The 15591-nt window shown below is 38.0% G+C and overlaps 2 protein-coding genes across 3 annotated transcripts; both read right to left on the reverse strand.

Moving 5' to 3' along the window:
- Positions 1-1692: 1692 nt before the first annotated feature.
- Positions 1693-8014, reverse strand: nat8l2 (N-acetyltransferase 8-like 2). 2 transcript variants are annotated; one of them, XM_056387329.1, is made up of 2 exons: positions 7724-8014; positions 1693-5927 (listed from the first exon to the last, which is right to left on the reverse strand). In XM_056387329.1, exons 1-2 carry the CDS (start codon positions 7790-7792, stop codon positions 5244-5246), a joined length of 753 nt encoding a protein of 250 aa, XP_056243304.1. In that variant the 5' UTR covers positions 7793-8014; the 3' UTR covers positions 1693-5243. The 2 variants fall into 2 exon arrangements, with proteins under 2 accessions (XP_056243304.1, XP_056243313.1); XM_056387338.1 differs by having other exon boundaries at positions 7604-8014.
- Positions 8015-10249: 2235 nt separating this feature from the next.
- On the reverse strand, positions 10250-11848 carry LOC130186496 (adenosine receptor A1-like). Its single transcript, XM_056403669.1, has 2 exons — positions 11520-11848; positions 10250-11224 (listed from the first exon to the last, which is right to left on the reverse strand). The coding sequence occupies exons 1-2, from the start codon at positions 11846-11848 to the stop codon at positions 10570-10572; spliced, it is 984 nt and encodes a 327-aa protein (XP_056259644.1). The 3' UTR covers positions 10250-10569.
- Between the last annotated feature and the right edge of the window lie 3743 nt (positions 11849-15591).

Here is a 15591-nt window from a genome sequence, read left to right on the forward strand (position 1 = left end):
AAACTCGGGGATAAATCTCTCATGTAGCTGTGCATCCTGGTAAAGCAACCATCCATAGCCTGGAACAGTTAGCTTCACGCATAGAGGTGAATCTCTGAGATAATGAGGCCAAGGGATACACTGTGGTATTATGAAAATATTGATTATTATTCAAATATTTCTCTATGGCATTAAATATTCATGAGTAGCACTTACAAACTCAGAAAATATATGTAATCCTGATGGTTTGCAGATGTAGCACATGCGACATCAGGTTTTTCTACACGAGCCCTGCCCGAGTCTAACCTGTGAAAAAAGCTCAGAGAAAAGAAATAAAAAAGAGAAATCCTTCATGTGAAAACAACAAAACTGTCAAACCTAAGCAGAAAATAGCGTGTTCGTGGAGGATCCCATTATAAATACTAAAAGGCTGATTGAGAAAAATAAGTTTACAGGGCCTTTAAAGTGAAAACAACAACATTAAATCTTCAGTGGGAACTACAGATAAAACATTTATTACAAGCCTGATTGGATCCATTGCGATTTTTTCCATATGGTAGTAAATAAGGTAATATACTGTGGCATAGTTATGTTTCAATGGAGCCAACGGCCCTCTATCCTGCTGAGTGAGTTGTTGACTGGTCTGCTGGTTGACTGTCGGCACAAAAACACACATGGGATAGGTATGTGTGTGTGCGTGCTTCCCAGTTATAGCCCATGGGGCACTTAGGTGTGGGTCACTTGTTTTCCCCAAAAAATGAACTGATCTGGAAATGTTCTGCAAAGGTTACAAAAAACAACATCTTGGTGAGTAAAGGCGGCAGCAGAAGAAATATTCAGATAATTTGTTTCCTTAAAAGTTGCAATGCCACAGTATAAAAATACTAAATAAGTAAAAGTCCTGTATTCAAAATGTTACTTAAGTAAAAGTGCAGAAGAATTATCAGCAAAATGTACACATCAGCACTCACTGCCCCTTGTCAGTATTTTATTATTATATTATGGTTTATATTGATTGAAAAAAAAGATGCAACATTTAAGTAAATGTACTGAGTTACTTTCCACCACTGAGAAAGAATTTCGTTTGAATTGCATCCATGTTCCTTGTTTTAAAGGTACAGAATTTTTATCAGCAAAATCAGCAAAATGTACCAAAATTTAAAATGAAGAAAGAAAGAGACATGTTTTAATGTTTTAGCTGGTTGAGGTGGATCCTTAATTCTTAAGCAGTAGAGCAGCAATAGACGTATAAAGTGGCAGACTGCAAACTATCCTCTGCTGCCTTTGTAGTCTTGATTCCTGTCTGAATTGCATCACTCACTAAAACTGCAAAGTCCCAAAGTCATGGAAATTATTAATATGTTCAAAAATATATTAAACACATATTAACGACTGCATTAGAGGAACAGTGTTCATTTGTAGATCCTAACCAACCGGGTAAAACTACAGCAGCCTCAAAATAAGCACCAGCATCACCTCTTACAGTCTAAAAGAAAAAAAAGGTTGTGGTATTGTATTGTTTTCTTCTCTTACTGAACTTGAGACAATAAGTTGAATAAACTAAAGATATTAAGTTGAATTCGATACAAACTTTTATTAACATTGTTTTCCTGATTATGAAAAGAGAGAACTATGACTTATTTTAACATGTATTAAAGATGCACAGAAAGTTTCCATCATGTCTGCCATGTCTCAGGAGAGTTTGAATTCTCAAACAATGCATAGTGGGAAGCCTGTTAAAATACTGATTCTGATTCATTTGAGCTTTCTTGCTATATATGGACATCACATGTACGTCAGCCCCTATGACTGCCAAAGGGCCTCTCCTAGAATATAAATTGACATGTTTAACAAAGCATCCTTGTGTGTAAAAGCTCACAGTGGCTTAAAATGAAATATCACAAAGCTTTTTCTGAGAGTTCTTTGCCTTACAAGCAAACCAATCAGATATACTGACATGTACAGTCCTGCCTCTACATGGGACACATTCAGGCATTCATTCACCTGAGGTGGACTCTATGACCTGTCGGATGAAACACATGGAGCACGATCCCACGTACAGATGAGAGGAACATGAGAACTCTCCACACAGTGCCTCAAATTCCCCATCAATATTAATTCATGTCATTTCTTGTCAAATTCTTTTCAAGAAAAGTTTTATTTTAAGGTCACTCCAAGTAGAATGTTTAATCACGTGTTTACAGCACATTGTGTGTAAGATTTGAAAACTTTGGCACCACCTAGTGGTAGAATCAAAAAAAGCCACAGTGGCACATGTGCACTGTGAACCTGGATCATATTTGTCAGATTCACAAACCCAAATATGCAAACAGGACCACTTCAGCTGAAGTACTGTACATTTACTCAGTACTCTACTTAAGTACAACTTCAACTTACTTGTACTTTACTTCCATTTAATTCCATATTTCCATTTTGTGCTATTATAAACTTCTCCTCCACTACATGTCAGAGGGGAACACTGTACTTTTTACTCCATACTCTTCAGCCAGTGCAGCGTCTGCACTGGCTGTCAAAAACAGGCTCAGTTTCATGGTTCTTGTATTTGTTTTTAAAGCCATACTTGGGTTGGCACCCCTAAACAATTCTGTCACTCCTCTATTCTAGGCCTCTTAGATAATCAATGAAATGTTCAACCCCCATTGACACTTTTAAGACAAAACACAAGACATGCATGTTTTCAATAGCCTTTTTTTGCTCTTAGTGGACTTAATATTCTATGTTTCTTTTATTTTATAATTTGATCTTACAAGTTTAATTCTGTTTTCTGTTTTACATTTTTGCACATATTTTGATGTTGCCTTATATCTTATCATTGCCATTCATTGTTGTCCATGCCTTTGAATACAAAGGTCACATGGAGGATACATTTTATCAAATTGGTGGTAAATGCAGCAAAGACCTGGCAACCAGAAACCAATCCAAGTCTCTTTATGTTCTGAGTACCCCTCACATTTCTAATATGATGAAAACAAATAAAAAAATTAAAAAAACACACTCAATAAAAGCCTCAAAACCAGGATAGTAGGGTGCATGCAAACATACTCAGAGATCCCACAGATCTGGCACATAGATAAAGGGGCTGAAGCTAAATGGACCACAGCGGTTTTCATCAGGATTGTCTCATTTTTAAGCAAACAAAAACTTACTGCAGCAGAATAATGTGAATGACAGGCCTACTGCAAAAATAAAAGGAAGACTCTACACATTGTGAGTTAAAAAAAAACACACCGACTACACGGTGCCTATTCAAATTACCACCCAACACAACATTATGAGCTACAAAATTTGGAATTTCCTGCAGGGCCTTTGCAGATCATAAAATATGTTTCTGTTTCTTTTAATACTAAATTACCTTTTTAAAAAAAAAAGAATAGCTAAATGTAATGGAATAATGTATTTGAGTAAATGCACGTTTGTTACTTTGCTTTGATACTTACTATAATAATATTCACATATATATTACAGATATTTTGAATGACTCATATTCATGTACTGTAAATACTGAGAACACGATATTGTAGATACTATTGATTTGCACACAGAGAAGCGCTTCAGTGTTACTTAGATAAATGATGCCCTCTACTGTTTCATCTACAATCCACAACCCTGTCTATAAACTTGGTAACGTACTTTATGTCTATGAAAAAGGCCTATTTTAAAAACACATACTATCATGACCACTGGCATCCATATGCAAAATTTACTATATAATCATTATACTATGGCATTACAGTTCACTCACTACTCACTATATATTGTGTATAATTTGCCGGCAGAACGAGGGGTGCGTTTGAATGAGCCGTTGATTTAATGGTGATAAGAAATAAAGCTGTGACGATCCTACACACTCATGATTCACCCACACAGGTGTTTTCATATTTTACTGGATTACACCTCCTCTCAGGACTATGTGGCTGTTCGCCTCACATCTCTCCGACCTTTCTATTAGTCGTGTTGCGCCTGTTTAGGTGGGAGAAACACACAGCCAGGTAAAACCTTTGAGAATGGGTTTATTTCTTGCATGTTTTTGTGTGCAAAACAGTGGAATGTTCTCTGTATCATTTGTGAAATTAAAATCAGTTGAAAAAAAAAAAAGTATAAATATATATATATATATATATATATATACATACACAGTACTGTGCGAAAGTTTAAAGCAGGTGTGAAAAAATGCTGTAAACTAAGAATGCTTTCAAAAATATAAATAATAATAGTTTATTTTTATCAATTTACAAAATACAAAGTGAGCGAACAAAAGAAAAATCTAAATCAAATCAATATTTGGTATTACTACCCTTTGCCTTCAAACCAGCATCAATTCTTATAGGTACACTTGCACAAAGTCAGGGATTTTGTAGGATTATAGTCAGGTGTACGATCAACCAATTATACCAAACAGGTGCTAATGATCATCAATTTGAACATGTAGGTTGAAACCCAGTCATTAACTGAAACAGAAACAGCTGTGTAGGAGGCTTTAAACTGGGTGAGGCGCAGCCGAACTCTACACTATCAAGGTGAGGTTGTAGAAGACAGTTTCATGTCACAGGTCATACACCATGGCAACACTGAGCACAGCAACAAGACACAAGGTTGTTATACTGCATCAGCAAGGTCTCTCCCAGACAAAGATTTCAAAGCAGAAATTTCATTTTTGATCTCAACATCGAGTCTGTCTGGGATTGCATGAAGAGACATAAGGATTTGAGGAAGCCTACATCCACAGAAGATCTGTGGTTTGTTCTCCAAGATGTTTGGAACAACATACCGGCCAAGTTCCTTCAAAAACTGTGTGCCAGTTTACCTAGAAGAATTGATGCTGTTTTGAAGGCAAAGGGTGGTCACACCAAATATTGATTTGATTTAGATTTTTCTTCTGTTCATTCACTGCATTTTGTTAATTGATGAAAATAAACTGTTAACACTTCCATTTTTGAAAGCATTCTTAGTTTACAGCATTTTTTCACACCTGCCTAAAACTTTTGAACAACAATAACTATCTGGTGAATCTTGACTCTTGATCCAATAAACTTAGAAGAGCAGCAATGTGTCATGTTTGAGACCAACGAATAGGTCGTCCATACAGTACAAGTGAAACACATTTTAAAACTTATGTGTGTGTGTGTGAGACATAGCTTACTAATAATAGTTTCGGTAAAGTATTATCACTGCAAAAGCTTAAATCGCTGATAAAGAGGAACAGAACAGGAACGTCACAGTGGCTGATCAGGGTTATTTCAGGCCTACAATTTTTTTTCCATTCTTAAAACTGTGACTTTGGCCAGTGTTACAACCCACAAGGGAGCCTCTGTTTTGGTGTGTGAGAGGATGTGGCAGAACCCCAGTTTCTCGTATAGGGCCACGGCAGCCGTCTGGGTGGAGCTGGTCTCCAGCACCACCTTGGAGAAGCCTCGTTCCTTACAGAAGTCGACCACGATCTGAGCCATCCTGAAGCCCAGGCCCATCCTTCTGCACAGTGGAGAGATGATCATTCTGAACAGTTCGCCGTACTTTTCTTTCCCACTTTGTTTGGCCATCACAGCCACCATACCCATGATCTGCACCCTCCCATCAACTTCAGCCTCAACCACCCAGAAACAGTCATCCGGTCTGCTCAGATAGTTCCCAGGGATGTCCTGCATGTCTGTCCGGAGTCTCTCCCTGACATAGTCGGCATATAGCTTATAAGAGCAGTAGTAGACAAAGCCTACCCAAACTGCTGGTAACGCCACAGCCCCTAACACAGAGCTGAGGAGGTATCCAGCAACACACAGAGCCAGGGTGATGGCGAGGTAGAGAGGGCTGGTCATGGCTTTGTGAAAACATGGACGGATGTGCTCCTTGATGCCGATGCTGAACAGAGTGAACACCGTGTCCTTGTCTGAGGGACGGTACCGTCGGATTTCCAGCTTCATGGCCAGAGGGGACTTTAAAAGAAGAAATTAAAAGAAGAATCATGAGAAATTTTTGTTGCAATGGAGGTAAATCCCTAAGTATAAGCTCTTTAAGGGTACAACTAATTATTCAGTTTACCTGCTGATTATTTTTTCATTTAATCTTTTTATCTATGAAATGTTGAAAAATGATGTAAATTAGTTTTAGTCGACAATCAGTCATAAACCCAAACATATTCAGTTTACTGTCAGAGCAGCAACTCCACACACTTGAGGAGCATCTATTGTGTATCACATCCATTTGTGTAATCACCATTTAAGATGGACACTCGCCTAAAAACTTGGCTATAAAAAATGTACAAGATGGCATCAGTAATAATGTTTCATTAGGCATTATTAATTCAAAGTATAGTTATAGGGCTATGCAAGAATTCAGTATAATTATCCACAGAATTTATATTTTGATGATCACATACTGTCATTGCTAAATATTCTGTGTGACTAATGATTGATTCCAATCAAATCCAATGTAATTAATGCATTTAACTGTAATTTATCTAACCCAATAAGTTATTGGAGTGTTTATCATTGATGTAACCACCCTGATAAAAGCTTTTTCCATTTTAACATGTTAGTGTGCCTTTTTTTTTTTTTTTTTTTTTCTAGTACTCAGTAGTATTTTTGACACGTGCAATAGCAGACTCTGGTTTGCACCTCCTCCCTTGTTTTTATAGGGAGTTACTGAGATTTTTGTTTTATATGTGAAAGGTTTTGGCTGAGGTAATGTATGACACTGAAACACAGATCCTTGTTTGGTTTTTTTTTGGTTTGTTTTTTTGCTTTCTGCAGCGTCTGAGAGATAAAAGCCAAGGCCAGGTCATCCATAAGTGATTTTCCATCACATGATCATCTTTCAAATATTAACTATGAAAACTGCAGGAAAACTGTACAGACTATAATTAGTTCTTTTACAGCGTTATAACCAGTCTCCTGTGCTAGTCTGAACTGTTTCAGTACAGGGTTTCTGCAGAGCTCGCCAAGTTAAACTTAAGACTTTTTAAGGCATTTTAATACCACACCAAATGTAATTTAATATCTGAAGGACCAAAGAATGATAAACAGCTATGAAAACCAGAGGGGATGATAGGCCTACTGCTTAGGAATATTTAAGTGCATAAATGTATTGATACTTATATCACATTTTTGTCACTACTTCCCCAATGTATATAGGCTAACGATAATTCCTAATAAGTAATCATTAAACATGACCTGGACCTGGATAAGCAGCAGAAAATGGATGGAAGGATTAACAATTTATTTAAGGTCCACATATTGGTTTTACATAACATCAGAGGCCTGAACAGTCGCACGGCTGATTTTCCAGACAGTTTGTTTTCAATTTCACATTTATAAGTAACGTTGCCGTGGGAGGCTATAATATAGTTGTAAATGGAATTTAAGGCTTTTCAATCCTATTTTTAAAGGCCGTTTTTATTAGGAAACTGAACTTAAGCCTTTCGTAAGACCTGCAGACACAATGCAGCAGTCAAGTCTTCATATCGTGACCAGTAACAAGTCAACATCATGTTTGTCATGATTCCTCTTAGTGTAAGTTTCTACAGTTGACTAATCATTGCAAGAAATTCAACTCAAATCAACTTTGGTAGAGGCCTTATATTAACCAGTTCACGTGTGAGCCATAAACTTACCTGTAACGCTGTACTACTAATTTAACTCGCTGCAGAACAGCTTAAATACTGCATGAAGGAGTTTTTTCCTGCTAGCTACATTATGATTTCACGTTTTAAGGAAAACTTGCGCTTTCTTACATTACTCAAGACAACTTGCAGAAAACGGTCCTTGTCCACGAACAGCTCAGTCCAACTGTAGCGGCTCATATGAAATACTGTGAACCCGTTTGAAAGTTCACTTTACAGCGGAGACGTCAACAGATCGACGACCTGATCTTTCCGTTTTATTTTTATGCCGGGTCGAAGTTCAAGGGAGAAGTAATTAGACATGAGGCCGCTCACAGAGTCTGTGGTGCAGCGTTAATGATCCTGGGGGAAACGACTGTGACTCCCACATATGTCCCACTGATGTCCAGAAAAGCCAGCCTCCATGATCCGTGACACCGGATGTAGTTGGGTGTAACCCAAAGAGGCAGACTAATTCACCCATTAACATACAGAAAAAAAACTCAGTGTTATCAGGGGATGGACCTAAATTACAGATTTATTCATAAACATGCAGGATTTAATGCAGAAAGTGACAACTGCAACATAATTTTTGCACCTGCAGTGGCATGCATGGCATTGACGGATGTTTCTATTAATATCTTTGTGATAATACAGTGCAGGAATATGGTTTAATATCAGCCATATCACAGCTGTGCTGATAATTAGTATAACATCACGACCTCGAGTGTGATATTGCTTTTATACAACAGTTATACGAGTGCTGTAATAGTTAAATTAGCAACAACAGATGATCTGTTTGTTTATTTCATCATTTTTTTTGGCAACGCCAAAACAAATAGTTCCGCAACTGGACTGGTACTGCACTGTTGCTAAGCAACATATAAACATTTTCCTTACCTGCACAGTGCACACTAGCTTGCTACTTTGCCTACACCTTAACTCGCCGCTTAAGTGCGCCGAAGTATCTAGGCTTCCTCCCTTCATCCTTTTCTGACGACCTTACATCATTTAAGTCAAATATTATTTCTGGAAATATATTCATCCCTACAAAGTTCTAATATAGATAACGATAGCGTTAATGTAACGCTGATTAATAGAACGCCTGTGAAGCGGAGTGATACACGTGGTTAAAAGTCCCAGTGCTGTTGTACTTACTTGGTCAGAACTAAATGTTGTATAATATGTATTTTATTTTTCAGATTTATGTATTTCAGAGGGCAATGGGCTGCAAGTGCTGTTGTATGTGGATTCATGATATATACTGTCCATATACAAATGAACATTAAATAAAAAAATAATCAGGCCTTGAATACCTGCTGTAAATATTTTTGGGGCAAGTTTTAGAGAGTTTAGAGAGTATTTGTACCCCGGTGGAGAAAACCACAAGTGGAAATGATCTCATTTAACTTTCTCATTTAATCGGTTGATGGTCATTGTTTTCTGCACGAACTTGAAATAATTTAATGTATTACTGGCACTAACACCACTCTTATGTTTCTAACCAATTTTTGCTGTAAAGTAATACATTTTGGGAGATGATTGTAGCTATTAAACATGCATCATTTGTTTTAGTTTTTGAAAAGAAGTAGATATCAGCACATATTAGATGTTTTATATCCTAATTTTTCTATATTTGCTGGTGAAAAGATGATTTCTTCTTGATTTCTTGATTTTCTTTCTGCAACACAAATACAACCTTACAATCCTCCCTTTTTATATCCCCTTTTTTTCTGCAGGGGCTGAGGTTACATGTTGATAAACATCTATTCAATAACAAACATATAATCATAAGAAATAACATTTGATATCACATTCATAACATATCAAATTCCTCAATGCAAATAGGGGCGAAAAACCCTGTAAAAAGGGAAAATTCCCCTATGACCCCTAGAAATACTTTCCAGCCATCTTTAGGCAGTCGCCTTTTTAAGCTTGCATTGGGCCCATATTGTTTTCCTTGAATTACATCTAATTCTTCACAGAGAGGGCAAAACAAGGAGCAAAACTTCATAAGTCAATGAAGAAAAATAAAACTTTTGCTCACCTGTTTGCCGACTCCGCCGCTGTTTTGTGACGCCAACTGAAAACTTGATTTCTTGTGACCGAGAGATGGAAAAGTGTACAAATCAGACCAACAAGTTAACGCTTCAGTTTGGCTGGTTTATTTGTGCACAAAGGACAGATCTGGTGCTGGGTACACCAAGTCTCTCACTGAATGACAGAACTTGAGCTTCTTATATCCTAACTTGATCAGGGCCTGGTAATTATCATCTGTTTAACCTCAAAACCTTTCTCTCAATGTTTCACTTTTATTGCTTACATCCTCCTGGAAGTACCTGCATCACTAAATCTCTGCCAGGATGTAGATAATCTTCTAAACACCAATATAACCATAAAACCCTTGACGTGTGACAGACCCCGTTATCTCCTGCTCCCCCAAAGGTCAGCAGCCTACCTAAAGTTCACATTCTTGACATCCTTAAACCAAAGTTACCAACATGCAACACAAATACAACCTTACAGCTGGCTACAACAAAACCTGTGCAAATCTAGTTAAAATTACATCAATTGTGTTTGTTGTTGTTGTTGTTGTTGTTGTTGTTGTTGTTGTTGTTGTTGTTTTAATATGTTACAGAAATTCACTTCCTGGGAGACTAGAAAATACATCTTTAATAGAACACGTTTTGGGAAGTACATGTGTTTGCCATTTTACTGAGTCAGCTGAAAACATTGATCATCTTGTGCATCAAGAAAAAAAATACAAACAATAGCGCTCAGCAGGTATTTTTAAAGTGAAAAAAACAGTGTCACACTGCTAACCACACACCTATAAAAGTACAGTATGTCTCTGTCTCTAAAATAAAGCGTGAGACAGCTCAGTAAGATTGTGATAAGTGATCTCTGACTCAAAGCAAAGGTTGTATTAATGCTTGTGGTAAACAATGTGGCTGTATAGTCATGAATCAAATCTGCTGTCATTCATTTTTGGCCACACTGTTAATGGTACTGATGGGATTGTTGTCTGTCGTCTGGCTTGTGTGAGATGCTTGATTTTCTTCTCTGCATGCGATATACCGTCTCCAGAGCTTCAGGTATGCAGCCCTGATCTTCTGTATTTTGAACGCATACACAACTGGGTTTACAGCTGAGTTAGCATGAGAAAGCAGGATGCCCACATAGAATGCTATCTCTGGTACATAATTCGGCCCATTAAAGTAAACAATGCAGTTCATTATGTGGAGAGGGAACCAGCACAGTGCAAAAAGAGCCAATACCAGGGACAGAGATCCTGCCAGCTGCTTCTCTTTCCTTAGGTAGTTCAGAGATTGTTTCTGGGCACCGCTACCTGGTTTCTCTCTAAGGTTCCCTCGTATGGTACAGAATACAAAGCCATACAATACAATCATCACCATCAGAGGTGTCAAACTGCAGAGAAAAAAGCTGAAGTACACCAGGTATGACATGGGGATCACAGTTATGAAGTGGCAGATGATGGTAGAGTTGACTGAATTAGACAAGGCTTCACCGTTGTACCATCCAAGCATGGGAGCAAAGCTTAGAGGTATTGCAACAAACCAACATGCTGTTACTGCAAGCCATGAATGTCTCTGTGTCACAGTCCTTTTGTACCTACAGAGAAAAACACTAGTTATAGGTATCATCAAGAGTTCCCTATGTATTTGTGTTTCCAACTACACTGACACAAAATAAATTAAAAATAGTATAACAAAATTTGAGTAAGAATTATAAAATTTAGTGCAAGCTATATAAAAAGTGCAAGTAAACAAAAGCTTTTTGCCTTATTCATTGTCCAAAACACCTCACAGTACCACCACTACATGTATTTAGCATAGGAAACTGAATTCCTTACCCTACCAGTGCAACTTTACTTTTATCTCAGCAAGCATTGTCTCAATAATCTTACCTGAGAGGGATATACACCCGGAGGTAAAGGTCCACTGCAATAGCCACCAGACACAAAATTGAGACTAAGGTCAACAGGATGACCATGCAGCTGATGAAGAGACAGCCATGAAATGAAGTCTTCACTCGTCCGTCCACCAGCACAGCCAACGGTATGGCTACACAGCCAACCATAAAGTCAGCAACAGCCAGAGAGACAATCAGGCAGAAGGTGGGCAGTTGAATGCTCTTACTGGTCCACAGAGCCAGAATAACCAACAAATTACCCAAACAGCAGCTGACAGCAATGAGCACCTCCACCAGTGTGTAGATCACTTCACCCACATTCATTGTGCTTCCTATCTGCCTAATGTTTGATAGTATCTGGTGAAGCTTGTCTGAATGTCTCTGTCTGAATGTCCTGTGCACTTAGAGGAAGTCCTAGTAGTTTGATTATATACATATATCATATATAATCTATGGGTTTGAAAAAAACTAACCATAGATTGGTGCAGAGGGAGTTTTTATTTTTACTATAAAAAGAAGCCACAGAAGAATCCACAAAACCACATCATTGATGAGCAATATAGTTCCTTACCAGAAAAAACAAACCCACCGAAAGCAGCTGGACCGGTGTGTTTAATGTTGTGTTTATGCAAGTGCAGCAGTGCAAATTCCGCTACATAGTTTGGTGTGAAATTGCATTTCCGCTCAGTCAGGCAACCGTTCATAACAAGAAAAACAACATGTGGTACTTTTTAATAACACACCCCTTATAAAGGCTTTATAATAGTTAATAAATTAATGCTTTACAGATGACTTAAATTCCATTCCTAAGAACAACAATAGGCCTACTTTGTATTTTTAGGTAGAACTTCAAAAAGAAGACTTAACAAATGGACTGGTTGACCACTTGACCTCTTTAAATATGTGTGAGACCAAAAAAATGCATCCAATCCTGTACCGGAATACATTTATTAAGGATTTATTAACATCTATGAAGGAGATTTTGTGGAGTGCTGCACAAAGTGTCACTAATTACCTGTAGCACACAGTAACAGGTAGTTTGTGTCAAACTAGGGATTTTCAAAATCAGGCTAACCTGCAAGCTAACTGATGGGGGAGGCAACTTACTTCCCCCGACTTATTTCCCTCCTACTTACTTCCCCCGACTTACTTCCCTCCTACATACTACTGCAAACTTACTTCCCCCGACCCTATATAGACTAGAATCTGCACAAACTTGAATTTGTCAAGGAGATTTATTTTACCGTTTTACAGATGTTGATTTGCTGCTAAAAACATTGGAATTATTTGTGAACATCACTTTACAAGTTCAAAATCATTTGGACCCAAATTTGAGACTATATGGGTATGGAGTGTAGTCATCCACATAACTTAACCATTTCTCTCTGCTTGTGATGAGTTGTATGCCCTCTTGCCATTAGCATACCAGTGTCAAGTATCACTGTTATCTCTGGTTTGACATGTGATGCATTGAGTAAAAGTGGAGGACAGGGAGGCATGATATAAGTGTCAGATATGAGAAACTAAGGACCAAAATGCAAAAGGGTTTGGTAGGAAAAAAAGGGTTATTTTAATTAAAGAAAACCAAACTCACAACCCAAGCAGAACTAAAAAAACAGAACCCAGGTATAGCGTTAACGCCATATTTAGAATTTACTCTCGTTGAAATGGAGCACCAGTCCTCTGGGAGGACAACAATGAATTACTTCATTGCCAAATTTATCAATCTCATATTGGAAGCCATGACTTCTCGATTCAATGGATCTCCAGTCTCTACGTCAAAAGAACACAACAGGACAACAACTGGGTGTAAATACAGGAGTTTATTAACTAAACTACTATCTACAGAGTAAATGCAAGGTGTAATAATCATAAAGATGAAAATAATAATGAAATGAGCAGTGTGATGAGTTAGCAATGGTGGGAGAGAATATGTTATGGCTATACACTATGGCTATACAGCTAATGATGCTACATCTACGAATTAGGTTTGATGATTAAATATTGCTATATTTCGACATCAACCCAGTCATGAGCAGAGTGTAAAGACCGGCCTACTGTGAGTTGCGCTGTAGCTGAAGACCCTTGGCTGGAACCTCAGCTTCTCTGCAGGCGGTCGTGCAGAGATGTTATCTGCTGGCGTCTCTTGTGGGTTGATGTGAAATAAACTCTAATGCTCTTCACTTTGGCTGGATAACTTTAGAGGAGACTGGCGTTGACCAGACGACTCTAAAGTTGTCAAAATCTTCAAAAAGGAAAACTTGATGATGATTTAAAAGTTACAAAATTACTCTGAGGCACTTCTGTTGCTTTGGTTCAGTTGGTCTTGACTTGCCTTATAAAAATAAAAGATTGCACATGTACACAAAAATGATGTTACTTGGAGCTTGTGGCAAAGAAAAATAAAGGACGTGAAAAGTGCAAAAATGACTAAGAGCCATGAGTTTGTGGCGAGCAGCTTAGAGCTAAGAGTTTACGTGGCTACAGAGGCTTTGAGCCGGGACTCTGAGCTTTGAGCAAAGTTCTCAGCTTCTAGCATCTTCTTCCTTCTTAGCATCTTGCAGAGTTTCTAACGTGTGTGAATTGTTCACGACTGTTTTATCCCCTGGGGGCGGGCGCATGTTTCATGGGCACCACCCATCTTTTCCTGTGTTTCCACTTGGAGAAGAGAGTAATTTTCCACTGAACTTTGGAATAATTTAATTCTAGAGTTTACTTATAAACTCGCACATCTGTCTTCCACCATGACCACAAAACATTAAATGAAATAACATATAAAACTACTTGCACTAATAATGGCAGAGAGGAGTAATAGGAGTGTTGATTTCATATTACATCCTTCAAACCTGGAATTAATCATGATACAAGTGGTTAATTGATCAAACAACAATATAAACATTTCCCAAAGTTAAAAGTCTATACATGTGGATTACACAGCAGTTCTTTGACTGTAATAATAATAATATGGACATTCTGGATGTCATGTAGTGTGTTACCTCATGTGAAGGATGCTGACAGTATGGTCACATGACGGACATTGTCTTAAAATCTACATGCTACATTTCAAACATTTTATGGGATAGAAGTTTGGGGTTAAACTATTGCATAGGAACATCTCATGAGTTAGAGAACAGTTAGATAGTTAATTTTACATTCTTCCTTAGATCTGTGTCTGTGAAGAGTGTTCTGCTGGTCACTACCCAGGATTGGGATGTGGGTTGTAGTTTATGACTCTTATCTAGAGAGGGACAGAGGAAGGGAGGTTAGTGTGTGTGTGCGTGTGTGTGTTCATGCATGGCACAGACAGGCCAGGATTCACACCTGAGTGTTAATCAGTCCTTTTGTTGTTACTTGTCCTATACAAGAAACAATCAAATATCATTAGACAAAGTCTTATTGTTACAAACTGGAGATTTTGTCCATTGGTTAATCCTCTGGAGTTGACCCTTTGACCTTTGGTCTGGTTCTGTGTTTCTCTGACATGCTAAAAGGATGTTCCGTTTGTGAGACAAAGGCCCTTTGTCTCTGTTTCCTATCAATTTGATAGTTTGATGGTGGGAAGAGTCGCGAAGTGACGATTGTGTGTCCGTAACTCTGCATGTCCTTACAATGAACTTCCTTAATGGCTTGTGACTGATGCCAGGTCAGGTATGTACGCTACACAGGTGAACTCAGGAACAAAAACCAAAAGTTTCAATCACACAAAACTAATTTAAACATAAATTGTCTGTCAGGGCAAACCATGACAATAAGTCTCTAGACATGAGGAGGACAGCCTGTGGGTGCAATGTTTGCAGATTTTATGTGGGAGTGGAGTGTGGGAAAACTGTGAAGGCAGAGGTGGTGAATGGCATCCACTCCACTGGCCGCAAAGTAATCCTCCATGGAGCTGATATTTTGATCCAACTGATGATCAATAAAGAGACATGATCATGACTGGAAATTTGAAATGAGAGATGTCAAGTCACATGTTTGATACTTTATCAGAGACTTTGCACCATAATTTAGAATTTTACAAAGTGTCAGTTTTAGCCAATGGGATCCTTTCCCTCCAGATGGTTGGTGAT

The sequence above is a fragment of the Seriola aureovittata genome, chromosome 2 (assembly GCF_021018895.1).
Source record: "Seriola aureovittata isolate HTS-2021-v1 ecotype China chromosome 2, ASM2101889v1, whole genome shotgun sequence".
In the NCBI taxonomy this organism is placed as follows: domain Eukaryota; kingdom Metazoa; phylum Chordata; class Actinopteri; order Carangiformes; family Carangidae; genus Seriola; species Seriola aureovittata.

Excerpts from the sequence above, each read along its gene's own strand:
- LOC130186496 (XM_056403669.1), bottom strand. The coding sequence starts at position 11,848 with ATGAATGTGGGTGAAGTGATCTACACACTGGTGGAGGTGCTCATTGCT. Across the intron at positions 11,225-11,519 it reads CGGGTGTATATCCCTCTCAG|GTACAAAAGGACTGTGACAC; the intron begins GTAAGATTATTG and ends TTTTCTCTGTAG.
- nat8l2 (XM_056387329.1), bottom strand. The coding sequence starts at position 7,792 with ATGAGCCGCTACAGTTGGACTGAGCTGTTCGTGGACAAGGACCGTTTT. Across the intron at positions 5,928-7,723 it reads TGCAAGTTGTCTTGAGTAAT|TCCCCTCTGGCCATGAAGCT; the intron begins GTAAGAAAGCGC and ends CTTCTTTTAAAG.